At 52.3% G+C, this 26,252-nt stretch overlaps 3 protein-coding genes across 10 annotated transcripts; all 3 read right to left on the reverse strand.

Moving 5' to 3' along the window:
* Window positions 1–994: 994 nt before the first annotated feature.
* Window positions 995–3,851, reverse strand: BACC1 (BPTF associated chromatin complex component 1). Of its 3 annotated transcripts, none has more exons than XM_033847115.2 (6): window positions 3,713–3,851; window positions 3,431–3,525; window positions 2,690–2,791; window positions 1,818–2,008; window positions 1,459–1,563; window positions 995–1,256 (listed from the first exon to the last, which is right to left on the reverse strand). In XM_033847115.2, exons 1-6 carry the CDS (start codon window positions 3,731–3,733, stop codon window positions 1,252–1,254), a joined length of 519 nt encoding a protein of 172 aa, XP_033703006.1. In that variant the 5' UTR covers window positions 3,734–3,851; the 3' UTR covers window positions 995–1,251. The 3 variants fall into 3 exon arrangements, with proteins under 3 accessions (XP_033703006.1, XP_033703005.1, XP_033703007.1); XM_033847114.2 differs by having other exon boundaries at window positions 995–1,260; XM_033847116.2 differs by lacking the exon at window positions 2,690–2,791 and having other exon boundaries at window positions 995–1,260.
* A 187-nt stretch (window positions 3,852–4,038) lies between these two features.
* On the reverse strand, window positions 4,039–5,713 carry RNASEK (ribonuclease K). The gene is made up of 3 exons (XM_004323365.4): window positions 5,578–5,713; window positions 4,808–4,884; window positions 4,039–4,429 (listed from the first exon to the last, which is right to left on the reverse strand). Exons 1-3 carry the CDS (start codon window positions 5,653–5,655, stop codon window positions 4,288–4,290), a joined length of 297 nt encoding a protein of 98 aa, XP_004323413.1. The 5' UTR covers window positions 5,656–5,713; the 3' UTR covers window positions 4,039–4,287.
* A 1,979-nt stretch (window positions 5,714–7,692) lies between these two features.
* Window positions 7,693–19,409, reverse strand: ALOX12 (arachidonate 12-lipoxygenase, 12S type). Of its 6 annotated transcripts, none has more exons than XM_033847093.2 (14): window positions 19,200–19,409; window positions 18,402–18,603; window positions 16,986–17,067; window positions 16,777–16,899; window positions 16,557–16,660; window positions 16,143–16,303; window positions 15,100–15,243; window positions 14,091–14,300; window positions 11,561–11,647; window positions 11,170–11,339; window positions 10,557–10,678; window positions 8,585–8,685; window positions 8,292–8,462; window positions 7,693–8,176 (listed from the first exon to the last, which is right to left on the reverse strand). In XM_033847093.2, exons 1-14 carry the CDS (start codon window positions 19,332–19,334, stop codon window positions 7,997–7,999), a joined length of 1,992 nt encoding a protein of 663 aa, XP_033702984.1. In that variant the 5' UTR covers window positions 19,335–19,409; the 3' UTR covers window positions 7,693–7,996. The 6 variants fall into 6 exon arrangements, 5 of the variants coding, with proteins under 5 accessions (XP_033702984.1, XP_033702983.1, XP_033702982.1 ...); XM_033847092.2 differs by having other exon boundaries at window positions 18,402–18,990; window positions 19,200–19,336; XM_033847091.2 differs by having other exon boundaries at window positions 18,402–19,310.
* Window positions 19,410–26,252: the final 6,843 nt, after the last annotated feature.

Consider the following 26,252-nt stretch of genomic DNA (forward strand, 5'->3'; position numbering starts at 1 on the left):
TCCATCTTGTGGCAGGCCCAGGGCCCAGGGCGACTTCCGGCCCCCCTCTCCCGACCATGTTCCGGCCCCACCACCTCTGGACTGCCAACTCCCAACCCTGCTGTCCTTGGCCTTCTGTCTCTCCTTGCTTTCTCTTGGGTTCTGACCCAGGGAGGGGAGGAACGGACACAGGAAGCCTTGGGTCCCTGCCCTTGCTGAGTCGAGAGGCAGTCTGTTGGTCCCCCCCAGTCATTCCCTGCTTCCTCTGCCTCTGACCCCACCCTAGGGATCCCCTGAGCAGAGTTCCTACAAGGAAGATGGTTCCAGTCTTATTACACTGCGAGCTCACCCCTTAGGCCCCTCTCCCTCCAGTTGCCTGCTCAGCTTCTAGCTCTGGTTTCTTGTTTTCCCCAACGCTTCTTGGGGCCATGTTTGCCTTTTAAGCCTTCCCACCCTTGGTGGTAGGGGTCTTCACAGCACTGCCTCGTGCTCCCTTCTTCTCAACCCACCCCAGTCCTGCTCCCGCCCCAGCAGCACACTGTGGTTTGTACGGCACTGTGGCCACGTCCAAACCACACTGTGGTGTTAGAGCGAGGGTGGGGGAGGCACCGCTGAGGCCTGGCCGGGGAGGCCACCCTGGAGAAGCGACACGAAAAACATCTGGGGCCTTCTGGTGAGGTGGCGGGGGTGGGGGATGAGGGTGGAAATGGAGGTGTGAAATCACTGGAAGCTGCCCTTCTGAAATCCCCAGGGTAGTCTCAGGAGTACTGCCTGCCAGAGACCCCGGAGTAAGTGCTGCCTTCAGAGAGCAAAGTGGAACCTTTGTTGCCCACACCCAGCTCCCCTGGCTCTAGCAGCACAGAAATATTGGCACTGGGAAGAAAGCCTGCCAATATTGGCTGTGCTGCTCCAGGCAGGGTGGTGAGAGCTGCTGAGGAGGGGCTGAGCCCCGGGGTCTAAGGAGAGAGGGAGGTGTCCCTTGCACTCCAGTAATGTCAGGCTGAAGGCACCAAGCTGAGAGGGAGATCTTTACTGTTTTCCGTATAAAAATGTCCATCAGTTGGGGGTCATAGGGGTTGAAGGAAGATGCTCATACAGCAACAGCAAGGTGGGCCACCCGGCAGCCTTTCCACCCTCTCTCATGCAGGCCTTGCTCAGAGTCCCAACCGGTCCACAGGTCCAGGGTGAACAGTGAGAGGGGTGAGAGGTGGAAGGCTCAGCAAGAGAGCAGAGGAGGATCAGCGGAGGTCAAGAGAAGGCCAGAATCCAGGGTCAGGCTGTCTGGAACAGGAAGTAAAATGGGCCGAGATGGGGCGAGCCCCAAGTATGACTCCCACCTCCCTAGAGCACCAGCTCTTTGCAGACCCAATCCCCTGCATGCACAGGAGGGAACCTTCTCTTCCACAGCCCCTGGGAGGGGGATCCTGCTGAGACCCTCCCCCACCCCTTCAGCTGTTGTGGGAGGAGGAGGACTCCTACCCTGGTCGAAGTTGAGTTTCTTGGCTGGAGGAGTTTCTCCTAGCCCTTCGATATCCACCAGGTCACTGTTGGCGTCCGAGTCATTCAGAGCACTGAGTGTCACATCTGGGAGAGGGGCACAACCTAGGTTCTAGGTTCCCTGATGGTCCCCCCCAACCCGCCCACTTCCCCAAGTTTCAAGCTCTCCCGCTCTCCCTCCCTCCCTCCCTCCCTCCCTCCCTCCCTCCCCTACCCCAGCCACCCTCTGGGAACCTTCACTGGGAGAGGAAAAGAGATCTGTCCTTTGACCCAAGCCCAACTCTCTCACTGAACCTCAGATGGGACCTTTAATCCCCAGGCACCAACTCCACAGCCCTTACCAGCCTTCTGTTTCTTTATGGGGGGACCGCCGGCCTCAGGGGCACTGGAGCTGCTTGGTGGAGGGGCAGCTGGAGGAGGCGACAAGACACCAGATGCCACCTTCTTGGGCCCTTTCTTGGGTGAATCAGCTGGAAGGGGGATGCCGGAGTCTTCATATACCTTGCGTTTCACGGTGGCCTTTATCTGAGCCCTGAAGAGAAGAGAGAGCAAGCTAGGAAGGGAGTCATCAGAGAGGCTAAGGGAAGCAGGGAGGGGAGGACAGGGGCAATGGGCAACTCTGAAAGAACACTGGGGAGCCCCTTCATAAGAATCCAGGTGAGGGCCCCGACTCTTTGCTAGGGTCCTCGTTTTCCTGAAGCCTTGCAGTCACTTAGGGCAAATGGAGCCTGAAGAGTGGAGTCCAACTGAGAGTGGGAAAGGCCCGTCTTCTACTTCTCTTCTGGGAGAGATGTATGAATGTGGAAGGCTACCAGGTAAGCCTGGGTGACCTACCGGGAGATTGAGACTTATTAATAGATCCTGATCCACTAGCTCAGAACCATAATATCCCTGGAAACACCACAGTAGAGTCTCAAAAGATCTGTATAAATAACCAGGGACTTCCTATTACCAAATTCAATTATTGGGTGTCTCTGGAAACCTAAAATCAAATTCTTGTAAGGTCCTGATTACCACAGCATTTGAGTGACTTCTGACCAATTGTGACAATTCTTTTATTCTTTCAGTTCTCCAGGGACTTTGTTGCTAACAAAACTAGCAACAGAGTAGGAAAGATGTTGAGCTGGAAGGGAGTTTGAGGAAGATGGAACAATGGGTATGGAGGAAGAAAGCTGCCCACCCGCCCTTTCTCTGCCAGCCAACCCTCCCTCACACTGTCCGTTCCTTGATGACACAGCTGATGTGATTAAGATCGTCCCCAAATCGCTTCACAGCAGCCCTCAGCATCTCTATCTCCGTCTCCGTCCACTTGGCACTGTCAGAAGGGGAGAAGGGAATAGCGAAAGTGGGAGGAAGAGGGGTGTGGAGCCAGCCCACAGGCTACGCATTCCACAGCAACCAGCCTCCTCCCCGCGATGCCTGGGGCCCCTTGCATAAAGAGGTCCTCCTTAAAAAAACAAAAACAAAAGCAAAAAAGAAAATTCTTAAGGCGCCGTGGGAACCCTGCGGACCCCCAACCACACGATATTGAAACAACCGCCACCTTAGAAGAAAACTTCTCCCCCATCAACGTGAAACAGCTGCTTATGTAAACAGCCCACTGAAACCCATCCAACAAGTGGGGGTCTTACAGACAGAGCTTCTAAACACAGTCTGCTGCAGTCTGACAGAATTCCACATGATTTGGGGGGTGGTGTGGTGTGGGTAGTGGTGGCGGTCTATGGTCTACCAGTTCGCAGCAGGGCAGGGCTGTGAAATGAGTCCGGATTATGAGCCTCGGTCTGTGGTTTATCTGTCATTCATTCATTCAACAATCATTTATTAACACCTACTCTGCGCTGTGCCAGGCACAAAGGGAAACTAACATCTGTCCCTGCCCTAGAGAGTGTCGGTGTCTGTGATCGAGACCCAGCGTCCGCTCTCAGCGTCCATCTCCCAGCCCGGGCTCACGTACCCCGCGGGGGAAGAGTCGGCCACGGGATGCAGCTGCATGGTCAGCTCCCCGAGCTTCGTGAAGGCGGCGCCCGCCGCGGAGAAGATCTCTCCGACCTGGGGGGCGGGGCAGCATTACGGGGGGCCGGCGCACAGTGCCGCGCCGGACCGCCCGGAGCCCCTAGCCCCACCCCAGGCTGGACTCCCGCCCGCCCCTCGCCCGGGATGGAAGAGCCGGGAGCCAACTTGGGGGCCCCGCCCTCCCGTGGCCGCCAGGGAGCGCTGTCCGCGAGGGAGGTCGAACCTTTGTAGACGCTGACGTCATGGCCCCGCGCGCCTCCTCACGGAGACGTTGCCGCCGCCGCTACCTCGGAGCCGGGACCACGGAGAGCAGGGCGATCGAACGGCTCCAGCCCCCGCGCAGGAAGTCCCGCCCCTTCCCGCAGCTGATTGGCTCCAGCTCGGCCGCTCACCGCCTCACCGCCTCGGCGCGCGGGAAGGAGAGTGGAAGACACCGCCTCGCTTCCGGCCCGGCTTCACTCCACTTCCGTCGAGGGGTCGGGACTGCCTATTTGGAATCCGAGCTCCAGCCCGGATGCCTGCCCCGCAACCCATGCACACACACGAGGCTTAAGAGAGCAGTTTCTCTTTATTGTGTAACGAGACAAGGCGAGGGGGCCGGAGGGACAGGGAACGGCCAGCCCCGACCTCCCTCCACTGGAGCCGGGCGCCAGAGGTTGAAGAACAAGGGATTCAGTCTATCGCCAGGGAAACCCAGTCCGCAGAGGGCGCCAGACTGGGGGTGGGGGGGGGGTGTGACTGGGTGGGGGGAGTCTTTAAATAGAGGAGGGGGCTGGAGAGGGGGAACGCGACGGTGCTCTAGCGCACCATGTATTCCTTGCGCTTATTGAGCCGAACTTGGCAGAAAGAGAAGCCTCCGAGGAGGAGGTAAAGGCCCGCGGCGATGAAACAGTTGTAGCTGACTTGCTCGTAAAGGTTGTATATGTTCTGGGGGCCATTCCTAGGGGTGGGGATTAGGCAGAGAAATATCGGAAACATTATTAACAGCAGCCAACATTTACAGAGCACTTACTATGTGCCGGGTAACCGTTCTAAACGCTTTTACGTGTATTATCTTAATCTTCACAACCCTATGGGGTGAGTTCTGTTATAGCATACACTTTGCATAGGTGGAGGAGGCACAGAGAAATCAAGGAAAATACCTAAAGAAGCCACACCTAAAGCGGTGGGTTTAGGATGGCCGCTGAGGTCTGACTCCCAAGACTGCTCCTGTGCGCTAAACAGAGCAGCCAGTTCCCTAGCCTCTGGGCCCCAAGCATCCAGCCTCCTGCAATTCCCCGCCCATAATTCTGACCACTTCCCCCGCCTCTGCACTTACTCAAAATCTTTCTCCGTTAAGGGAACGTCTTCAATTAGCACAGCGGAATGGACATTGAAAAAGATTCCGAGCATTATCTGCAAAAAGGGAAAGGGTAGGTTGTTGAACTCAGGCACCTGACCTGGTCACTGCCTGAACTCCTCCCACTTCGAATGTTGCCACAACATCTGGGTATGGGAATTACCAGAATGAGCTGGGATTAGGGATGGCTGTTGCCGGATTTGGACTCCAGTCACCCGGAACAGGGCATGAATGGTGACATAGAGAAGACTTGGCTGGGGCAAGGGTTAGGAATAATGAGCAACCAGGAACCAGATTTTCATCCTCTCCAGAGGCGTCATTACCACGGGACAGGGAGGAGGGGGTCAAAGGGAATCGGCACTTCTCCATATTACTTTTTCCTGAAGTGGGTCGGGTAGAGTCCTCGGGAAACAAGGCCCAGCTATCCATTTCGGGAACAAGCTCTCCCTTTCCCCACTGCCCTCCATTCAGCTCAAGGATCTCTCAAGAACGTAGCTCTTCTTCCTCCTACCTTGAGGGTACTCCAAATTGACCAGCCCCCGGGCCCATTCCAAGCTTCAGCTCCCCCTCTCCCTTCCAATTCCCCATTTCTCAATTCAGTTCTGTCTCGTTCTCCAGCGGCTAATCAACCACCCCCTCCGGCCTGTCTGCTGCTTTCAAACGCCTGGTGTCTCCTAGCCTTCCAGCCCTCCAACACCCGGGCCCCTCAGGCCCTCTCCTCTCCGGTTGTCGCCGGGCAGTCCCCTCACCAACATGATCACTCCCCAGGCGCTGAGGACGATGCCGCAGGCGGCCAGCTTGGGCCCACAGCACAGAAGCGACGCCATGAAGAAGGGAGTCGGGGATCGCCTAGATGTGGGCCAGATAGGAAGGCGGTGAGAGGAAGCCCCGATGAGCGGGGTGGGGGGAAGAGACCTGGACTTGGGGGCTCGCGGAGGACCGAGCGCAGGGAGAGCGACTGAGGGGGCGTGGCTTCCGGGCCCAACCATCGGGCTGGCGGGCGCCAGGCGGAGAACGCTGGCGCCTCCGGGTCCTCTCGGACTTCGGCGGGAAAGGGCGGTGTTTCTGAAATCGTAGTGGCCCCTCGGGAATCCCTTATTGACCCATATGTAGCTGGGGTGCGAGTATTGCAGGAGCAAAGTTCTCCGGTTTCTTGGATTTCCCCCCTCTCCAGTTTGGAATGGGAGGAGCCAGTATATCATGTGACCAAGTCTGGCAAGTCACGTGACGAGGAAGAAATGGTAGCCCGGCCTCAGGAAAGCTTTTATCTCTGGCGGAGCTCCTGGTAACCTTGGCGATGCGCTCTCAGCAGCCGAGGATTGAAATTATGTCATTTTTCTCTCAGACACCTTAGTCTCGGGTGGTGTCCTGTGATGGAGACGTGGTAAGTGAGACATAGAGATTTACACCGAGAGAGAACGCCTCTATCTCCTCTCTACTCATCCCTACCCTTTAAAATAGACACTCTGACACAGTGAAAGAAGACATAGAGCCCCTTCCCGAGCCCAAGCGTGCTGTTCTGGCTAGAACGCTTTAAAATTGCTGAGGGTTCTTGGCATTGGATATACTTAAGTAACGTTTTGTTACCAAACACGAAATACTGAAGAGTTGTGGTTGCCAAATCCAGGAAAAATATGGGCGTTAGGAAAAGTCCAAGGAAAGCAGATTCAATGAACAAGCTGTTAAGGTGAGTGGCCCTGCCAAATGTGCTGGAGAAAGGAATAAGTACACACAAATGTCAATTTTCTTCCCTACCGTAAACCAAGGAAGCGGGTCATAGGTCCTTTGAACAAGGTAGAGTACAAGATTTTAAAAATATGAATGGATCATACCCTCCAAAGAAAAAGTTTGTACACTTCACTGGTGAAAAACAGATTTGTAATAATTATTCAGGGAAATAGTGGTGTTTGAAGAACACAGTTTTGCACTGAGTATGTTGTACCCATTCTAGTGAGGACAGTGGTCATAGCGTAATTGAGAGGGGTCACTTTGATCCCAAGACCCCAGAACCAGACAAATACTGTCAGTGGTTAGCATAACTTTGTGGTTTTTTCCATTTATTTTGTGCAGATTGTTCTTAAAAGGGTCGTGAAAGAGAACTTGGAACCTGGGAAACACTTAGAGACCCCAGAGTACTGAAGAGCCTGGGATAGTGGCCTTGAGACATTATTTCGTGTCTCTTTTTTTTTTTTTGCGGTACGTGGGCCTCTCACCGTTGTGGCCTCTCCCGTTGCGGAGCACAGGCTCCGGACGCGCAGGCTCAGTGGCCATGGCTCACGGGCCCAGCCGCTCCGCGGCATGTGGGATCTTCCCGGACCGGGGCACGAGCCCGTGTCCCCTGCATCAGCAGGCGGACTCTCAACCACTGTGCCACCAGGGAGGCCCTCGTGTCTCTTTTGTTTGAGACTGTTCGGAAGGAAGCCATTTGGGGGTGAAAGTTTTTATTTTGCCTTAGGGGTACCATTCTCATTCAGGGACTTTTGGGGTAGGTGTGTGAATAGGAGACACAGGGGTGGAGAGAAAGTTGCCAAAGAAGAGTCAGGAATTTTTAAGTTGGCCAGGCATGAAGTCAAGCTCCTGGGAAAGGAGAATTAGTTGAGGTAGTCGATTTCTCCAAGAAATCTTCCTCACCCTCCCCACCCACCCTACCATCCTCTGGATGTTTTGCAAGTAAGGTCAGTGCCTCAGGCTACGGCAGGGTACCGTTGTGCAGGTACTGCCCCAAATCCAGGGCCAAATCCAGCCTGTAGCCTGTGCACATCCCTGTAGCGAAGCACAGGGTTTTGTTGTGTGTTTTTGCATTTTAAAATGGTTGACTAGACCGAAAGGAGGATGTTTTGTGACACAGGAAGTTCATATTTCACTCTCTGTAAATAAAGTTTTATTGGAACACAGCATTCATTTACATGGTGCCTGTGGCTGCTTCCGTGCTACAATAGGAGAGCTGAAGTTACTGTGACAGACCGTGTGGCCTACAAAGCCTAACATATTATCAGGCCCTTTACAGAAAAGTGAAGGCCCTTGGGCTCATGGGATGCAGATGTAGGGGGTTTAATTGGGGGAGGAAATAGAGCCTCTGCAGCAGAGACTAGGAAACCATGAAACTCAATATGGAACTGTCAGTCCCAGAGCTGATCTGCAGTCTTCCCGGTGGGGGTGTCCCAGAGCTCAGATAGTGATGCTGTTCTCGATGAGGCTGGGCTTTAGGTATTCATAGGGCAGGTCAAGTTGCTCATTCCGGGCTGTAATCTCCCTTTCCAAGTTTTCCAGATCTGTTTGGAATTGGTTTAGTACAGACTTGGCCTTGGGGTCTGAGAAATACTTTTCTTTGTGATGCCCCAGAGGCACCTAAGAAAGAACAAAGGATCAGTCAGTTTTGAGTCAGACACACCTAGAGCCTAGCCCTTCACTCTTATGTTTCCCTTCCAACTGTCATTTCCCTTTCCCCAGGGTCCTCTCTTACCATGTCTGGCTGGCGGCGCCCCAGATGCCATGTGACGACCATTTGAAGACAGGCCTGTCGGACATCAGGTAGTGAGCCCATCACCGTGGCCACTGTCACATCTTCCTTGGTGGTAGGTGGGGGCATCCGCATTGTGCATGGGGCATTAGGGACCCAGGCATACCAGTCCAGCTGGGGGAAGAAACTGCAACCCTAGGATCCTGGTACTTAGGATTTGAACCCGCATCTCTCCCTTGGGCATCCCAAGGTCCAGACACTTGCCTTCAAGGACCTGGGCTTTCAGCTCTCCATACCTGGCCCTGGTTGATGGCCCCATGCTGAGCAGTGCACGTGAAGACACACATGGTAAGGAAATGGCAGAGCTGATTCTGGGACTGGAAGGAGATGGGGAAACCTGGGCAGGAAAGAAACAGGATTTAGAGGCTGCAGTCTGAGAAGAGAGAAATAAAGGCCGAAGACTTGGGATGTCTACGTTTTGGAATTGATTGTTGTTTGTTTAGTTCATTTATTCAAATATATTTGCATCAGACATGGATTTCAATTCAGATTCAAGTAATATATTTGGGTTAACTTAGGCCAATTACTTAACGTCTCTGAACCTCAACCTCTTGACCTGTAAAGTGTAGGTGATACCTATTTTATAAATGAGATAATCACCTGGTGTGGAACAAGTTCTCAATAAATAATAAGTATTGTTATTTTGGAAGGGTTGGGGGCTGAAAAGTTCTGAGTGATCAAAAATCCTCTGCCTCAAAAAAAAAAAAAATCCTCTGCCTCAAAAAGTGGTTGAGAATTTAGGGATGCTTCCTCCTATTCCCAGGTAGGGAATTACAAGTGTCTGAATTATAATGTGAAGGATAAGAGAAGTCATAGATTTATAGGGTCATAGCCAAGAGAGGCTTTCCGCAAAGATTATGTCAGGCCATTCAATTCACAGTGGAGGTGGGGGGTTCAGAGACCCAGAAATCCTGTCAGTTAAGTGGAACAAATATAATCACTTCCCTTTTGTAGATTAAAAAAAAAAAAACAAAAAGCAAAGACCAGAGAGATTAAACTGCTTGTCAGGACTGCATAATTGGGAGAAGGCAGAGGCTGATCTTGAACTCGGGTTCCTGACTGCTAATCTCAGGCCGTTTTTAGCACACTTTCTCCAAAGAGTCTGTTGGGAAAGTGAGGCGAAGGTGAGCTATGAGAACTGAAGGACAGTGGAGGAAGAGAGAATGAGAGGCACTTAGTGGAGGTTAAAGTTCACATGTGGATGTTTATTTTCATTTTCCAAATGTAGATACTGGTTGGGGAAAAGATGGCCAGGGAGAGGAGGGGTCTCCTGGTAGCACGTGGAGCCCAAGGGACATACCGAGATGTACTAGAGAAAGTTTGGTCCTGGAAGGGGGGTGGTGCAGACACAGATTCCCTAGGGAGACGCTCCCTCCAGAGGGCGGGTGTTGTGTTACTGCTCACGGCACCCTCAGAGGCCGGCCATAGCGGCTCCCCAGCAAATGTTTGTAGTTGTCCCACAGAGGCAGAGATGTTGGTGCAAAGTATGAGGGGCGGGGACGCAAGGACAATTTGGAGCAGAATCCAGGCTGACCCACGTGTGAGAGAAAGAGGAGGAGGAATCTAGGAAGAGCTCAAGAAAGGCTGTTTCTTCCCCAGAGATTAGAATGTAGGTGGGGTGCTAAAGACGGTGGCTGGATCCTAGCAGCGGTGGGGAGAGGCTGGATTGGCCAAAGAAATGTGAGCCTCAAGGGGCAGGGCACCGAGTTCAGGGTTGAGCCAAAGCGTGCAGAGCATTGTGTTTGCATCTGGAAATGACCTTGCACTGTGGTCAGTGTGCAGTAGGCCTGGACTTCCTATGCGTGTGCTGGACAGTAGCAAGCAGGAGGAGAAGAGGGAGAACAGAAGGGCTTTGGTGGAAGAATCTTCACATTTATATCCTCAAGTAGGAATAGACAAGCATGAGGAGAGAATGTGAGCCCCAGCAGGGCCTGGGCAGATCCCTTGCTGGCTCAGGTTCTGGCCCTGTGGCGTCACATGCTGTGGCAGGTTAGGGGATGGGGTGGAAGTAAAGGTTGATGGCCAGGGTCTCTGCGGAGGATGATCCTGGGGTATCTAGAATTGTCCTGAGTCTTAGGAGGTGGGAATGGGATTCAGATGTTTGACGTGTGGAGGGAGAGGGGGTGGCATGAGGGGTTGGGGTCCTGAACCCAGACTCTGCTTGGGCAGAGTGTCCAAGGAGCTCCTGTCCCTGGGGAGGGCTCTCACCTCGGTTCTGGGCCTGGCACAGCCCCACCTCAGTGATCTCCCGACACCAGGCCTGCAGCTCAGGGTCCCCTCTCACGACGTCATCCCCGCGGTAGAAAAGGTGGATGATCCCCTCCACGTAGCTGCCCAGGGGAGAAGGGAGGTGAGCTCCTTGAGAGGAGAAAGCTTCGGCCTTTGACCCCTGCACTTTTCCATGGTCTCTGCCCAGCTGACTCTCAATATGTCTGAGTATAGATTCTTCAAGACCTGCCTTTTGGGTCATTCCCAACTCTTTCTACAAATTAGTCTAGAGAGGAAGGACATGTGGGTCATTAGTTCTAGGATCCCTATACATGGTTGACAGCCATTCTCCCTGACAAAACCCCTGATTTTTCCAGATCCCTCAGCCTCCCAGTCCACAGCTTTCCCAACGTAGGTTCTCTGTCCCCAGCCTTCTCCTTCTCAGGCCGTACGCATTGACTCACGCTTCCTCATCTCTCCCCAGGATCCAGTCCTTTGCTCCTCTTGTCTGGACCTTCTTGTTTTCAGGTTCCTTTTGCCCCATGCTGACCTCAGGCCAGAGCCCCACTCGCCCTCTCCCCTGCCGCATTTCTCGGCTCCCCGTCTCACCCACCGGGCAGTGATCTCCCAGAGCCGTAAAGCATCGCAGGCATAGAGAGCACCCGGGGTTCCCAGCAGGCCGCGGTCAGCCAGATTGTTGGGAGGACAGAGGGAGCAGTAGGTCAGCTGAGCCAGGGCCCGGCGGAGCAAGTGCACGTGGCCCCCTCCACCGGTGCTCACTGCCTGGGACAAGAGAGATGCGAGGCCTTGAGGAGGAAGCCAGCACACAGTATATAAGGGGTTCAGGTGTGGCATTTTCACATTTAGAGACATAGATATAAAGGGACAGGCTCATGGGTTTAAGGGTCAGGACATTCACCCAGGTTGGTCTGGGATCTTGAAAGTGGCAGGAAATTGTAGAGAGTCAGACGGTGAGGCAGCCCCATGCCCCATCCCCTCCTTACCTTATCAAATATACCTCCGTCTGGGAGGAGTTGGGTCCGTGCCCGGGTGTTGATTTCCATCGTGTAGCGGATGTGTGGAATCAGGAGCTGGGATGGGGGAGATTAGAGGGGGTGGTTTATGGAGGACATGCTTGGGTCCTTCCTTGTAGGCAGCATGGTGCCTACTCTTGATGCTTTCCTCCCTTGACAGGCTCCTCTCTTCCTGCTTCTGTGATCACTCACTCTGGTGATCTTTTCGCCCCTGTGAGTCAGGCTCTGGAGCCAGACTGACCTGGGTTTCACTCTACACTTCAGCACTCACTTTGATACTCATCCGAGGTACCAGACCTTCTAAGTGTTGACCTGTCTATCTCCTGTCTAGCCCGTCGTCTGTCAACAGCGGGTGATAATAGGGTCTTTTGTCTCAGGAGGCTGCAGTGATGCTTATGTGAGTGATGTATGAAGAGTTTTTAGTCCACACAGAAGCCCTTAGATACTAGCTGTTATCGCTTATCTTTATGATTTCCACCTGGGGTGTAGGTGGCCTTTGAGAATCAGCCCCTTTTAATTTGCTTTTATACTCTGTCACTTACAACCTCACAGCTTAAATTAGCCTCTCTACTTGTTACCAAAGCCATGCCTCCACCCCCTGGTCGCTTCACTGTTGGTTTTTTGGGGGGTGGGTTCCCTTAGGGAGATAGAGGAGCCATACTGAGCCACATATGTAAGCAGCAGAGCGGCTGTCGTCAAATCTCCCCCCACCCCCAATTAGGCAGTGAGGTCCCGTCTATATTTTATAGCTTTTCAAGAAATGGCTTTTCCCTAGCTATTAAAAACGGCTATCTCATCCTCACATGCATTTCTTTTTATCTCAGACTATTTTGTCTTCATTTACACCCAGTTTATGTACAGGTTTCACGTAGCATTGGTATTTATCTGAGTTGTTGGTGGACACAGGGTGTGAGGCAGAGATAACTCTGGTGCCAGGAGGTCAAAGCAGCTCACATTGGACTGCAACTTTTCACAAAGTTCATGAAAGGTGCTGAGTGTCATGGAAAGCCCAAAGTCCACATGAGGAGCAGAGATACCTTGGGACAAACAACTCTTAACAAATCATTGCAAGAACTAATTTTTTCTAGCTTTTAGCCTGTGTCACACTATTAGGTCGTTTCAGCCTTCAGCAACCCCACGATGGGCCTCCTGTCATCCCCATTTAGACCTGAGGACACTGAGCTCACGTCTGGGAAGCACAGAGGTCAGGATTCAGGCTTCAGACCCCGGCAGTCCGAATCCAGAGCCTGTGCAGGTCACCTCTGGGACATTGCTGGCCTGGCTCTCCTGCGTGTACTGATTACGATGCAGCTGTTTGCCATGACGTCGCTGTGGGAATGGAGATAGTTGGGCAGAGGGCTGAACTCGTAAAGGGGGATTTTCAGTGTGCCTAGAGGCTTAGCCTCTTCAGGGTGAGCAGGAGACGGTGGTGCAGGAGCACCGTGAGATCAGTAAAATCCAAGATGCTGCTCATCACACTGGTCTCCATCTTGTCTGTGTCACCCCAGACTCGGAGAGGCCACAGCTACTGCTGGCCAGGCTTGGGGGTCAGCGGGGCCCCCGGCTGAAACACAGTTCAGTCGTTCTCCTTGCCAGGTGCTCACCTGCATGTTCTACCAACATTTATGACTCCCTGTACCTCAAACTGAACCTCATTTTTGCTTCCCAACTGGCTTCTTTCCTGGCTTCCCTGTTTCTGACAATTGCTCTGGTTCATAAGCTTCTATCAGTTTCATCCCTTCTCTGTCTTGTTCCCTATATCTAAAGTGTCATCAAGATTTTGAGGACATTTTTACTCAAGCACAAGCCTTATGTCACTGCCTTCTGCCGAGCAATAGATGCTGAGCTCACTCTTTCATAAAATGACAAGATTTCTGGGTCAGTCTGCAATACCCACCCTTGGGCTTCTGGGTGTTGCAGGAGCTTAGACCTCTGACCTTTCTGTCTCCGGTCTGATATCCAGGCTTGCGGCAGCTACTATTCCCTCCCTTCCCCAATTCTGATTCTGCTGTGCCGCTCTCCTTGCCTCTTGACCTGCTCCTACTTAGCAAACTCAGTTGGGGTGGAACATACTCCATCAGTACTCTAGTGTTTATCGCTGTCTCTTGTGGTTTCAGATTCTAGATCCAGCTGTTGTTCTCTGGGTAGTTCTTATGGGCACCATTTGTCATTCTGGCTAAATCGTAAATCTCCTTAGGCAGGATCAAGGCTTTTGTTTTACTAGCAATATTCCGGCTGTACTCTAGGCCCATTGTTAGATTGTCAGATCTCTGAGAATTTCAGAGGGTTTCCTTAGTAATATGTCCTGAAGAAACCTTAAGTGACTTGACTTAATTAAAACACAAGTCTCAAAATATTGATGCAGTCTTCCTTCTGTTCTCACCTCTTTCTTTCACAGAGTGATAAAAATTTTGTTTTGCTGCTGCAATATCATTTGATACTGGGCTGTTTCCTTTCTCTAGGGTCTGAGTGAAGGGGGCATGGAGGGTAGAGGTTGTACCTTGAAGACCGGGTGCAGCCCCGGGAGGCACCTCATGGTGGCCACAGCAATGACCTCAGCCAGCAGGTGGGTGTTCAGCAGATGATATTGGAGCTGGTGCAGTTGGAAATCTGAATTTCGGACCCAGGACTTTGCCAGGAGCCAGGCAAGTGGAGGATCTGAGGGCAGGAACAGTGGTGGGGTCGGAGAGCTGGGGCTGGGAGGCTGGATCTGGGAAAAAGAGAAATTAAGCCTTCATTGAACTCCCACTTTATGTGTGACATTATGGCCAGCAGTCTTGGGGAAACAGATGAGTAAGTACGATTATCGATTATCGCGTCCAGGAGGTATAATCTAGGAGGAGGAATGAGGCCCCTCCCACCCTGCCTCTCACTAGCTGTGGCACTGTGCGAGCACCATGGTCGTCAGGTTGAATGCAGGGGAGTCTGAAGCAGGGAGTCCAGGGAGGAGATCCCGGCAGTGGTCTGGGAGAAACGTGATGGGGGTCTGAGTTATGGTGGGGGATGGAAAGGGAAGCTGGGTGTGGGAGATAATTGACAGTATTTGTTAACTAACTATTGAGACCAGTGGGAGAAAAGAGAGGGGACTGAGAGATTAAATAGCGATTCTCAGAGTGTGTTCCCAAGCTAGCGACATCTGCATCACTTTGGAACTTGTTAAAACTGCAAATTCTCAGTCCCCATCCCAGACCTACTGAATTGGAAAGTCTCATGCTGGGACCCAGCAAGCTGTGTTTTAACAAGCTGTCTAGGTGATTCTGATACACAATAAAGTTAGAGAACCATCGGGTATAGGACGAGAACTCCAAAAGGCCATTATGACTCTTGAACAAGTCCTGCCAGTTGGGTGAGTCAGGAGAAACCAGGCTTTAAGTGGAGTGACACGAGAACATGTCTCACTGTGTGAGGTTGGGGTTTGGGAGTCAAGAGCCAGGGGGCTGGTTCCTCGGGAGCAGAGGTGGAGGTGAACAGAAAGCAGTGTTGGGAGGTGGATGCTGAGGGCGCCCCACCTGGATGACCATGGGTAGCAGCTTCCCACTGGTGTCCATCTTCAGCATGACAAGGGGGGCAGCCAGGTACTGCTTCTCTCCTCGGATCACATTGGCTGGAATTCCATCCAGGAGAATGAAATCAGCCTCAAACAGGGAACTGTTCTGGGGAAAGGAGGAATGTATCCATCGTTAGAGTTCGAAGTCTAACCCGAGAGGGCCAGGGCGAAGGGGGAAGACATTCAAGACCTGTATCTGAATTCTTGCCATCATCCTATGTCGGTTGCAGAGTCCTATTGGCAGAACCAGAGCATCTGGCCTGATTCCTCTCATCTTAAGTGAAGAAACAGCCTAGTGAGGGTAGACATCTTGCCCAGGGATGTGTGGTGGCAGATCTGATTTTAGAACCAGGCCTGCTCAGTCCCGTGTGCAAGCTGTCCCCTTGTCGAGATGGCCAGGTCTCTTCCCCACTAGCCCTCGATGATCTGAACACCTTGTGTTTAGCTGTCACCAGCTCAGCAAATGCTCTTTCACTCCCTAAAACTCACCTTCTCTGCCAAGTAATCCACAGAGGCTCCCCTGCCCAGCCCTGCCGCAGAGGCCAGCGCACATGTGCACACATGCACACGGCATGCTCACATCCTGCCTCGCTCGTCCTCCTCACATGTAGCTCACCTCTTCCAAACCCAAGTAACCCCCTCTTCCAAACCCAAGAACCCCCAAACCCAGTTCTCCCCATCTGATGGCATATTTTCTACCCTTCTCCCTGCCCATGAACACTGCTGTCCAGAGCACTGACGTCAGCCAGGGAATGTCATTGTCCCTGCTGACACCTCTGGCCCCATCTGCACCCTGGGAATCTACCCTGTTTCCCCTCTACACCGGGAGCCTCTCATAATTTTCCCTACATACTGTATCACCTCTAGGTTTTTCTAGCACTGGAGTCTGGACCAAGGGGCTGTAGGTTACCACAGCCTCCCTTCCTTGACTCATCTTTGGTCCCTGCCCTTGACTACTTCTGGCCACACCGCCAAGGAGAGAACAACACAGGGTGGGAGGGGTACCTGGAGTTCTTTCTCCAGCTGGGTCCGTAGCTCCTCCATCCCCGAGGGCAGCACTAGCCGGGAGGGCAGAGAGGTGCAGCGTCTCAACAGCATGGGATTGGTGCCATTGAGGAACTGGTAGCCAAACAATTCATCGTCCTGCCAGCGCTGGCGAACCTTCTCTGTGGGGTCGGGGTGGAGTGTAGGAGGAGGATGTTTACACAGCCGGGATGTCCCTCCTCCAGGCCCTACCCCAGTGATCCAGGCACGTGACCATCCCATATCCAGCCCCTGCCTTTTCATCTGGGGCCTCTGAGAAATGACCCAGCACAATATATTCTCATCTGGGAGGTCTCGTGAGGGGCTGTGGAGTGTGAAGGTCGGGTCATCAAAAGGGGCCAGCAAGGGGTTATAGAGACCTGGGGAACCACTGACCAGCCAGGGTATTCTTCTGGCCCCAGAAGATGTGATCAAAATCCTCAAAGCAGTTCCAGGAGCTCAGGAGGGTGTAAACATGTTTGAGGACCATCTCCAGAGCCCTAGGACAGGAATCGAGCCATGAACCCATTTGCCAATCCCTCAGCCGCTCACCATTGACCACCGTTTTTGGATCTCCCAGCCCTTTCCCCACTCTGAGCTCCAGGCCTGTTCTTACCCTGCCTTCAGTGTCCCCTCAAAGTCCAGCCTCTTTTCCTCGTGGAATCTCATATTGGCAGGTAGATCGTCCTCACAGCCCGCAGCTATTGTCAGGGGTAACCCTTCCTTCCATGTGGCCCAGCTAGGAGATGGGGACAAGGCTTCAGGGAGGGTGTCCAGGTCAGTGACAGGGGGTACCACTGAGAGGCCCTGTAGGTGAGTGGTCACCAGTATATCTGACGTCTTTCTTTCAGTTCCTTCTCTCGATGTTTCTGGAACACATCCAATGCGTTGTTTCCTGCCAGGCGGGCTGGGGAGACATTAAGACAATTGGCCACGGTTTGTGTGGTTCTGTGCTCTCCTCTGCTCGTCCTCATCTTCCTTTTCGCCATCATAGGCCATGTGTTCAGTCAAGCTCTGTTGCGTTTATCTCTGGCCTTGCCTCACTCCATTGATTCCTGAGACACATTTATCTTATCATTGCCAACTTTGCACTCTGGGTTTTGCTAATCTCAACCCTCGTCTCTTGTCTTGAGACAACAATCTCATGTTTGACACCCTTTCTTGTCCCTTAACTCGTCTTTCCCCACCTGATCCTATTTCATCAGTATCTATGGTTGGAAAAAATCACCTTAAGTAAGGTGATAAAATCTTGGGAATTCCCTGGTGGTCCAGTGGTTAAGACTCTGTGCTTCCACTGTGCTGGGGGGGCGGGGAGGGCACAGGTTCAATCCCTGGTCAGGGAACTAAGATCCCACGAGCCATGCGGCGTGGCCAAAAAAAAAAAAAGGTGATAAAATCTCAATCACTCATATGCCCATACCTATTTTCTACTATATATGGCTTTGGTTAATTTCTCATCTCCTGAACCTCACCTATTTTCTACTATATATGGCTTTGGTTAATTTCTCATCTCCTGAACCTCACCTACCACACCTCAACCGTCCTCAAAAGGCTTTAGGAACAGCTGTTTGCTTTCTTTCCCTGACTTCACTCTTCTGAGATTTACCATCAGAGTCTATATTATCAACTTGTTCCTGTTCTTATCCGCATTTATACTCACCTGGCTCAAAGTGATGTATTTCGTGTTTCCATCCTTAATTGCCCTTGCCCTCATTTGCCTCTGTAATCATCTTTCTTACTTATTTCCCACGGTAACAAATTATGTATTTGCTGTCCTCATTCATTCCCACCCACCTGTCAGTGTGCACCCTCTCCCTCGTGGTTTTCTTCCATGTTTTCCCAACCAAATCAGCTCTCCAAGTCATATTGCTTATTGTTTCCCTTAGCTGCCTCCTCTTAGGGGTCACCCTCATCCCCTACTCCATGTGCTACCCTTACCTGCCCTGCCCTAACTTGTTCCTGTTTCCCATCATTGCTGCGGCTCCCATCCCGTGTCCTCATCTTCTTGGAGGGTGGGATCTGCCCATCACTTATGTCCCTGTCCAGCCCCACTTGCAGCCTTTTTTATTCTGTGTATAAATTTGGTACTTTATAACTTTTTTCCAAGGTCCTGTCTTCTCCACACTTAACCTGCTGAACACTCACTTTCATCAAGGCCCTCTGACCTTCCGCAGCCCTCCCCCACCCCTTCCCCAGCAGTTCCCCAGGCCCTGCATCCCCCCTCCCGACACTGCCCCTCACCGGTGCCCTCGGGCAGGCACAGCACGCTGTCGGCCTGCACCCAGCGGTAGCACGGGAAGGTGGCCTCCTGGAAGGCTACAGGGCCCTGCACCGTGATGTGGTCGCAGAACCACGCGTTGTCCACCAGGGAGTGGTGTTTGCGCAGCTTCACGAACTGCAGTGGTCCCAAGTCCTCGGGAATGTCATGCTCAAACTCCTTCTCCTGTGGGACCAGAACCCGGAGACTTAGTAGCAGGGTCCCAGGAGAGGCCGTTTTGCCTGCCGGGGGTGGGGTTGGGGGGTCAGAGGTGCGGTGGGGACAGGAGAGGAGGGGACCTTTGTGGAGCCTCCGTTGACAAGGCCTCCAAAGACAGCCTCCCTCGTTCCCTCCTCCGGACATCTGCGCGGTGTGTCTGACGCCCCATCGCACCGGGAGGAAGAGGGAGCGTGGCGCGTGGTCCGCAGTGTCTTGAATTGATGTCTGAGTATCAGCACCTTCATCGGTCCTTTAACTGAGCTCTCCCCGCTCCCTCATTCCTAGGAGCGTCCCACTTGACTTCTGATCCTATATTGACACTGGACTGGGGTCATTTGGAGAAGGAGTTGGAGGCTGCGAGGACCAGGGCCGGCGGGAAGGGAGAAGGGGTATGCGCTCAGCCCGGGTCCTGGCTCCCGATCCTCTCCTGGCCCAGCCGCCCGGGCGTCCCAACACCTGGAAGTCCTAGCAGGCACGGTTCCGCAGTCGTTTCGCCCTCGGATCCCGCCCCTCGCCGGCCTCCCGCGTCCCGGCCGGGGTCTGTCCCCGCTCCGCCCGCTGACCTGGCCCCGCGCCGGCAACAGCTGCAGCTCCAGGTCCGTCTCCCCGCGCGCCCCGACCAGCCACAGCTGCACGCGGTCGTGCGACCCGGCGAAGAATGCGGCCCCGGTGGCCACGCGGATGCGGTAGCGGCCCATGGCAGCCCCGGCGGCTTAGGCGAAGGGAGCCGGATGGGGCGCGCTTCTCGGGGTCGCCGGCCGGTATCGAGGCGCCTCAGGTCCCGGGCCTTTAAAGAGAGGCCCGCGTCCCCGCCCTCCTCACCACTTTCAGACGCTCCCAGTCCCCGCCCCAGACTAGCCCGAACCTGCGAGCCGCTGAGCCGGTTGCGGGGAAGGGCCGTCCCTCCCGGGCCGAGTGGAGCTGTGGGGCGATGAAGGGGCCTCCGCTTGGGTGAGGCCGAGAGCATGGAAGCGCCCGGGGTTTCTCTGGACCTCCGGGGGAGGCCTGGGGCCAGGCGCCTCGGGGTTGAAGGCAGTAGGATGAGGACACTTCCTGAGGTCTCCCGGCCTTTAGGAGAGCTAGGAGGAAGAGGGGTTGAGTCAGTCTTCCAAACGCAGGAGAAAGCCTCCGCTTTTCTGGGCTGGGACCCGGGAAAGACCATGGGCTGAGCCCTGGAAGGCCGGCCTGCTAGGCTGTGCTGGGCCCATGCGGAATGTCCTGCTCTGGACCCAGTGCAGCCCAGTAAGTCTTCAGTTCCTGATTTATACCTCATTTGAGCCCAGTCCTTCATTAAATGACCAGAGGTGCCCCAGGCTGCCTAAAACCTGGAAAAGTAACAGCTGAAAGACTTGCCCCCTCACCTCCACCCCCAACCTCATTTCAAACATGGCTGGATTAGGACCCTGGGCACACCAGATACTGAGGGAAGCCCAACTGAGGCAGGGCAGTGAAAGCCTCCTTTTGTCCAACCTTCATAGTGGCTGCTGAGAATGTTAGGGACCAGGTGTTAGGCCGCAGTATGGAGTCACTTAGGGGACCCAGCATCTGTGCGCAGTTACCATGGACTTTGTCCCTTCCAAATGAATGCAGCCTCTTTCCCTTCTGTAGGTTCCAGGTAAATTTTTATTCCGGCCTCACTGACCGTGGTGCCTGCTTTCCCCACCAGAATTCAATTTCCTTCTAAAAAATTAGGTGTAAAGATTTTATTAGTCATGAAGTTCTACTTCTTTCGTCTTCCCTCTTGTCTTTGTACGGCTCACTGCCCCCCCTCCCCCCTCCCCCCCACTATTTCCTGGTCCTTTGTGGCACTCAGGGCAGGAAACCAGGGAGCAGCGGTGGGGCCAGTGCTGGTTAAGGACTTTGTAAATGTCAGAAGGATGATTCAGGGCTCAGGCTTTACCACCCACCCAGGAAGCCTCTTGCAGGTCCCTCTCCAGGTCTTCTTGACCCAAGTCATTCTAAGCATCTGGCTCACAGTGGGTGTGTTTGGCAGCTGGGCTAGGCCAGGGCAAGGTAATTCTGCTTTCTTGAGCCAGACCCTCAAAAATGACTTGACATGTTGGTCATTGGTGGGAATGAGGGATTCCAGTCCTGCCTCCCAGCCTCCAAACCTTATGGAAGTGTCTGATCCTTACTGAGTGCCCTTCCCCTTCTTATCTTCTGGGCCCACTCCTGCTTACTACATCCTCAGTGCTCAGGGCTGGTGTCTGCCATATGCTGGCCCCCAGTGTCCTCCAGTTTGGGATATCTTGTAATATCCGAATAGAGTGGCTCACATTCCCATCTTATGGAGTAGCTGAATCTGGCCTTTCCACACACGCCCTTCAAGGGTCACTTTTAGCTAGAAAAGAGAGTTTGCATCATACCTACTTCCAAAACCAGTCCAAACTTCAGCCTGCTTCTCTGCTGTTCCGTGATACCTTTTCTGCCCACTGGAGAGTTCTCAGAGGCAGGGTGGGGGGTGAATAATTAAGAACAGTAATCCAAACTACTACATAGCTAATTAAGTTAATGTGTAAAACACTTAGAACGATGCCTGACAGTAGTCTCTGTATGTATATGCTGCTATTATGCTATTATTTACATTTTGGAAACAATTTTCAGTTGAATGTCAGCGTCACTCTTAGAAATTCCTCTCTCTCTCCCCACTGGTTTTCCATGTCCGTCCCATTTAGGGGTCTTACATCTCAAAACCTTCCCACTTTTTTTTTTTTTTCTTTTCTTTTTAAGCACATGCATTATGTTGGGGAATATAATTAAAAACAAAATTTCCCAACCCAGGAAAACCTCTCCACAAAGGTAGTGGAGGAAAGAAAACAGTTTTATATTTGAATAAGCATTACCAGAATGTGATGTGCGCCACAGGCCATCTGCTAAGAGATTGTAGAGATAAAGTATCCCACCCTGTTATAGAGCCAAACAGATACAGCCATTACACGCATGTTCTCAAGATAAACAGTAACTAGTCCTCAAGTAAGAGGCTTGAGAGCACCATTTGTCACACACGTTCATCCTAACTTTACGGTAATTGGTGATCCTTTGTGTTATTAATCGGCTTAATTGCAGGAAAAACAAAGTATCTTTATGACAGGAGGTAGTTTTGCAACTTGGAGCAAGAAGCCCACCTCAGTTAGGATCCTACCCTCCCATAGGAACTGGGAGATAGGGACGCGCTCTCTCCTAATATTTCCATTTCGAAGAGATGGCTCCCAGGGCCTTGGGAGAGACATCCCTGGATCCTAATGCTGCACGAGGCTGATTTAGCTTCTAAAAAGACACACATTTCAAAGAGGCAGAGAAAGAGCTTACAAGTTTTCTAAAGTTAGTGCTCTGAGAAAGGGGTGGGGGGAGAAGTCTCTTATTTTCAACAGGGAGAATTAAGCCTCTTATTTTAAAATGTTTATTGGTCTGTAAAATTACCATTTTGTTCTTCTGTTTACCACAGGAAGGACCAGGGGCTGGGTTTTGCTGGGCCCTTTGCAGCAGGGAAGCGCATGTGTACACCCCAAAGCTATACTCTCCTCTTCTTCTAGACTTCCAGGGCCCTGTTTTTCATCCCACATTCCCATGACCTCTCTTTGCAGAACGGTTTAATAGCTTTTTTTTTTTTTTTTTCTGGCCGTGCCCTGCAGTATGCAGGATCTTATTTCCCCAACCAGGGATTGAACCTGTGCCCCCTACAGTGGAAGCATGGAGTCTTAACCACTGGACCACCAGGGAAGTCCCAGATTCAACTTCTTGATCAAAGCTTCTCTCACTAGGTTGGGCTTCCCTGGTGGTGCAGTGGTTGAGAGTCCGCCTGCCGATACAGGGGACACAGGTTCGTGCCCCGGTCTGGGAAGATCCCACATGCCGCGGAGCGGCTAGGCCCGTGAGCCATGGCCGCTGAGCGCGTCTGGAGCCTGTGCTCCGCAACGGGAGAGGACACAACAGTGAAAGGCCCGTGTACCACAAAAAAAAAAAAAAAAAAAAAAAAAAAAAAAGCTTCTCTCACTAGGTTATACCCCAGGGGCTGTGGGTGAGGGGGACGGACCTTGCATTTCATAGCCGAAAAGTCTTGTTAAAGTGTTCTAAACACAAGAATCATTTCACCCCCTTCCTTTCTCCTGTGCTAGTGTGGCTCAGACTTAGGTCGGCTCGAGGATAACTCCACTGTCCCTGCTATATGAGTGTTTGGAGCCCATATTTAGCACGGGGCTAGAGAAATTTGTGTTTGTTCCTTGAGGACAAATTGGACATACAAACACGGCTTTATAAACTGTGTAACTTTAAACTAAACATAGGCTCTGATTTCAAGGTAGACATATCACATGTTTTTCCACTTAGTAATTTGAGTACCCCCTGCCCCTATGTGCAGGAAGCCCAGCACTCCCCACCCCGACCCCGCTCTGAGTATTGTTACTTGCTTCTGTTTTTGTTCACTGGTGGAACTAGGGACACATTGTTCCTACACAATCTGATGGGTCATTTTCTAGTGCCACGGGGACCACTGCCTAGGCCACAACAGTGATGCACACTCGGGCTTCCCAACTCTTAGTTCAGCAGTCCCCAAGCTTTTTGGCACCAGGGACCGGTTTCGTGGAAGATAGTTTTTCCACGGACCGGGGTGGCGGGGGGGGGAGATGGTTTCGGGATGATTCAAGCACGTTACATTTATTGTGCACTATATTTCTATTACTATTACATTGTAATATATAATGAAATAATTATACAACTCACCATAATGCAGAATCAGTGGGAGCCCTGAGCTTGTTTTCACTTGCTACTTACTGATAGGGTTTTTTTTTTTTAAATTTATTTATTTTATTTATTTTTGGCTGCGTTGGGTCTTCGTTGCTGCACACGGGCTTTCTCTAGTTGCGGCGAGCGGGGTCTACCTTTCGTTGCAGTGTGTGGGCTTCAGTCGTTGTGGCTTGCAGGCTCCAGAGCGCAGGCTCAGTAGTTGTGGCATGCGGGCTTCAGTAGTTGTGGCTCACGGGCTCTAGAGCGCAGGCTCAGTAGTTGTGGCGCACAGGCTTAGTTGCTCCGCGGCGTGTGGGATCTTCCCAGACCAGGGCTCGAACCCGTGTCCCCTGCATTGGCAGGCGGATTCTTAACCACTGCGCCACCAGGGAAGTCCCTACTGATAGGGTTTTGAAGTGAGTCTGCAAGCAATTGATCTATTATGGTCTCTGTGCAGTCAAACCTCTCTGCTAAGGATAATCTGTATTTGCAGCTGCTCCCCAGCGCCAGCATCACCGCCTCAGCTCCACGTCAATCATCAGGCATTACATTCTCATAAGGAGCACACTACCTAGATCCCTCGCATGCACAGTTCACAGTAGGGTTTGCTCTCCTATGAGAATCTAATGCCGCTGCTGATCTGACAGGAGACGGAGCTCAGCCGATAATGCGAGCGATGGGGAGTGGCTGTAAATAGACATGAAGCTTCGCTCGCTCGCCCAGCCACACCCAGCCACCACTCACCCCCTGCTGTGCGGCCTGGTTCCTAACAGGCCACGGACAGGTACTGGTCCATGGCCCGGGAGTTGGGGACCCGTGTCTTAGTTCACACAGGTTTGGGCAGGGTCCTCCAGTGTGACTGTGGTGCCAGGGGCCTGGGTCAGGGCCATGTCCAGCCTCAGCCCCTTAAACCTTTAGGCACTGGTATTGAGCCTGGCCATTTGACCAGATGACTTTGCTCGCAGAGGCTTCCCTTTTGGGAACTTTAGGGTTCTTTCCTCCTGTTGGATCTCTGTTAGAACCTTCTCAGTCTCTCAGAGATAACTTACTTAATATTAAACAGTGTGAAAAAGAATTCCAGTCTCACTCTCTTTCCTACCAGGTAGTGTCTTGGGCCCTTGAGGTCCGTTTGCCCCGTCCTCCTCATCCACCAGCTCTGCCGACCAAGGGAGTATTGGGGTAGGGGTGGGAGATGGGGAGGGTGTGATGGGGAGGAGAGAGCCTTTGTGGGACCTCAAAGGGTGCTGGAGAGGGGACACTTAAGACTCAGAGGAGAGTCAAAGAAGGCTTGCTCCCAGGGAGCTATGTACTTACAGAGAGAAGAAAACTGGCAGATCCTTGCCCCCTTGCTGCCTCTCCCACTCTTCCTCCCACCTCTGCCACCCCGATCCCAAGTCAAGCCCAAAGAGTCTGCTCAAGTTTCTGTGGGTTCATGGAATCATCTTCAATCATGAATACACTTCTAGGAGTGGCTGGCTCTGGTTGTTTAAAAAATCTGTGCCATACTGTACACTTTGCCCTGCAGCTTGCATTTCTCACTTAAGAGATCTGTTTCATGGACATTTCTGTAGTTCAGTAGTTATACCTTGGACTCATTCTTTTTTTTTTTTTTTTTTTTTGCTGTGCTGTGCAGCACGTGGGATCTTAGTTCCCCGACCAGGGATCAAACCTGTGACCCTGCAGTGGAAGCTCGGAGTCCTAACTACTGGACCCCCAGGGAGGGAATTCCTTGGACTCGTTCTTTTAACAGCTGCATGGTGCTCCACAGTGGTTTTAACCACTCCTCTGCTGATGATCATTCAGTTTCCACTTTTTCTGACATATGATACATGCTACAGAGGGCATGTTTGTATTTTTTTTTTTTTTTTTTTTTTTGCGGTACGCGGGCCTCTCACTGTTGTGGCTCTCCTGTTGCGGAGCACAGGCTCTGGACGCACAGGCTCAGCGGCCATGGCTCACGGGCCCAGCCGCTCCGCGGCACGTGGGATCTTCCCAGACCGGGGCACAAACCCGTGTCCCCTGCATCGGCAGGCGGACTCCCAACCACTGCGCCACCAGGGAAGCCCTCATGTTTGTATCTATATCCTTATGTACTTGGTGGTTTTATTTCTGTGGGTTTGAGTACAAGAAAAGGTACAAAGGATAAAATACCACCAAATAAAAAAAACAAAAACAAGAACAAAATAAAACGAATAGATAAAAGCAGTCCACAGAGCTGAGTGTCTTTTCTTGTCAGGCAGAAGAACCCACCAGGGGAGACACTGACTGACTCTTTCACGGAGGGGCATAAGTCAGGGATTTCTAACTGCTAGAAAGGGGCTGTTCATAATGTTTATGCTGATTAAAAGTTGCAAGCTTGTACCCTGGAGAGACCGGAGAGAGTCCACAGGTTTGTACACGGTTGGTGAAGACAAGTCCCATCATTCCAAGAGAGTCTTAAGTTAGGTTCACTAAGGATTGGGCATAGCAGTGTTACTCAATATTCATAACCATTTAAAATCTTCGGCTGGTTAGAAACAGTTGTGGTGAAAAACAGCATTCAGTTTTGGTATTTCCTAGGCAGGTGCTGGTAAGATTTCTTTTACATGGGATTGCTGGGTGGAAGAGTATGTGTGTGGGAGCGGCGCAGAGTTCATTTATGATATTATGGAGAACAGGTTCGGTAGAGAGACAGAGGCAGAATGCAGATCAGAGTGTGGTGTGCCCTTTGAGAAATAAGGCCGGGAAGGAAACAGAGAGGGGGCCATGGCTGGAGATGGGTGACCAGTAGGCACCATGAGAGGCAGAAGTTGAGATGCCGGAGAATGGGATTGTTAAGTGTTGAGGGGAAGACCCCGAGGGAAGAAATAAAATCCAGAAAACGTGGGGAGGAACTGGCTGTAGATCCTGGATGC

This window comes from Tursiops truncatus, chromosome 20 (genome assembly GCF_011762595.2).
Source record: "Tursiops truncatus isolate mTurTru1 chromosome 20, mTurTru1.mat.Y, whole genome shotgun sequence".
In the NCBI taxonomy this organism is placed as follows: Eukaryota; Metazoa; Chordata; class Mammalia; order Artiodactyla; family Delphinidae; genus Tursiops; species Tursiops truncatus.

What these genes read in the sequence shown, in the direction of transcription:
- BACC1 (XM_033847114.2), bottom strand. Translation starts at nt 3,733, where the DNA reads ATGACGTCAGCGTCTACAAAG. An exon ending in TGACGTCAGCGTCTACAAAG is followed by an intron (nt 3,526 to 3,712) that starts GTTCGACCTCCC and finishes CCCGCCCCCCAG; the next exon opens with GTCGGAGAGATCTTCTCCGC. An exon ending in GAAACTCAACTTCGACCAGG is followed by an intron (nt 1,261 to 1,458) that starts GTAGGAGTCCTC and finishes TTCCTGTTCCAG; the next exon opens with ACAGCCTGACCCTGGATTCT.
- RNASEK (XM_004323365.4), bottom strand. Translation starts at nt 5,655, where the DNA reads ATGGCGTCGCTTCTGTGCTGTGGGCCCAAGCTGGCCGCCTGCGGCATC. An exon ending in CCTGGGGAGTGATCATGTTG is followed by an intron (nt 4,885 to 5,577) that starts GTGAGGGGACTG and finishes CCCTTTTTGCAG; the next exon opens with ATAATGCTCGGAATCTTTTT. An exon ending in TTAACGGAGAAAGATTTTGA is followed by an intron (nt 4,430 to 4,807) that starts GTAAGTGCAGAG and finishes CCCCACCCCTAG; the next exon opens with GAATGGCCCCCAGAACATAT.
- ALOX12 (XM_033847092.2), bottom strand. Translation starts at nt 18,780, where the DNA reads ATGTCCGGAGGAGGGAACGAGGGAGGCTGTCTTTGGAGGCCTTGTCAA. An exon ending in GAAAGACGTCAGATATACTG is followed by an intron (nt 16,900 to 16,985) that starts GTGACCACTCAC and finishes CCCATCTCCTAG; the next exon opens with CTGGGCCACATGGAAGGAAG. An exon ending in GGCGCCGCCAGCCAGACATG is followed by an intron (nt 8,177 to 8,291) that starts GTAAGAGAGGAC and finishes GTTCTTTCTTAG; the next exon opens with GTGCCTCTGGGGCATCACAA.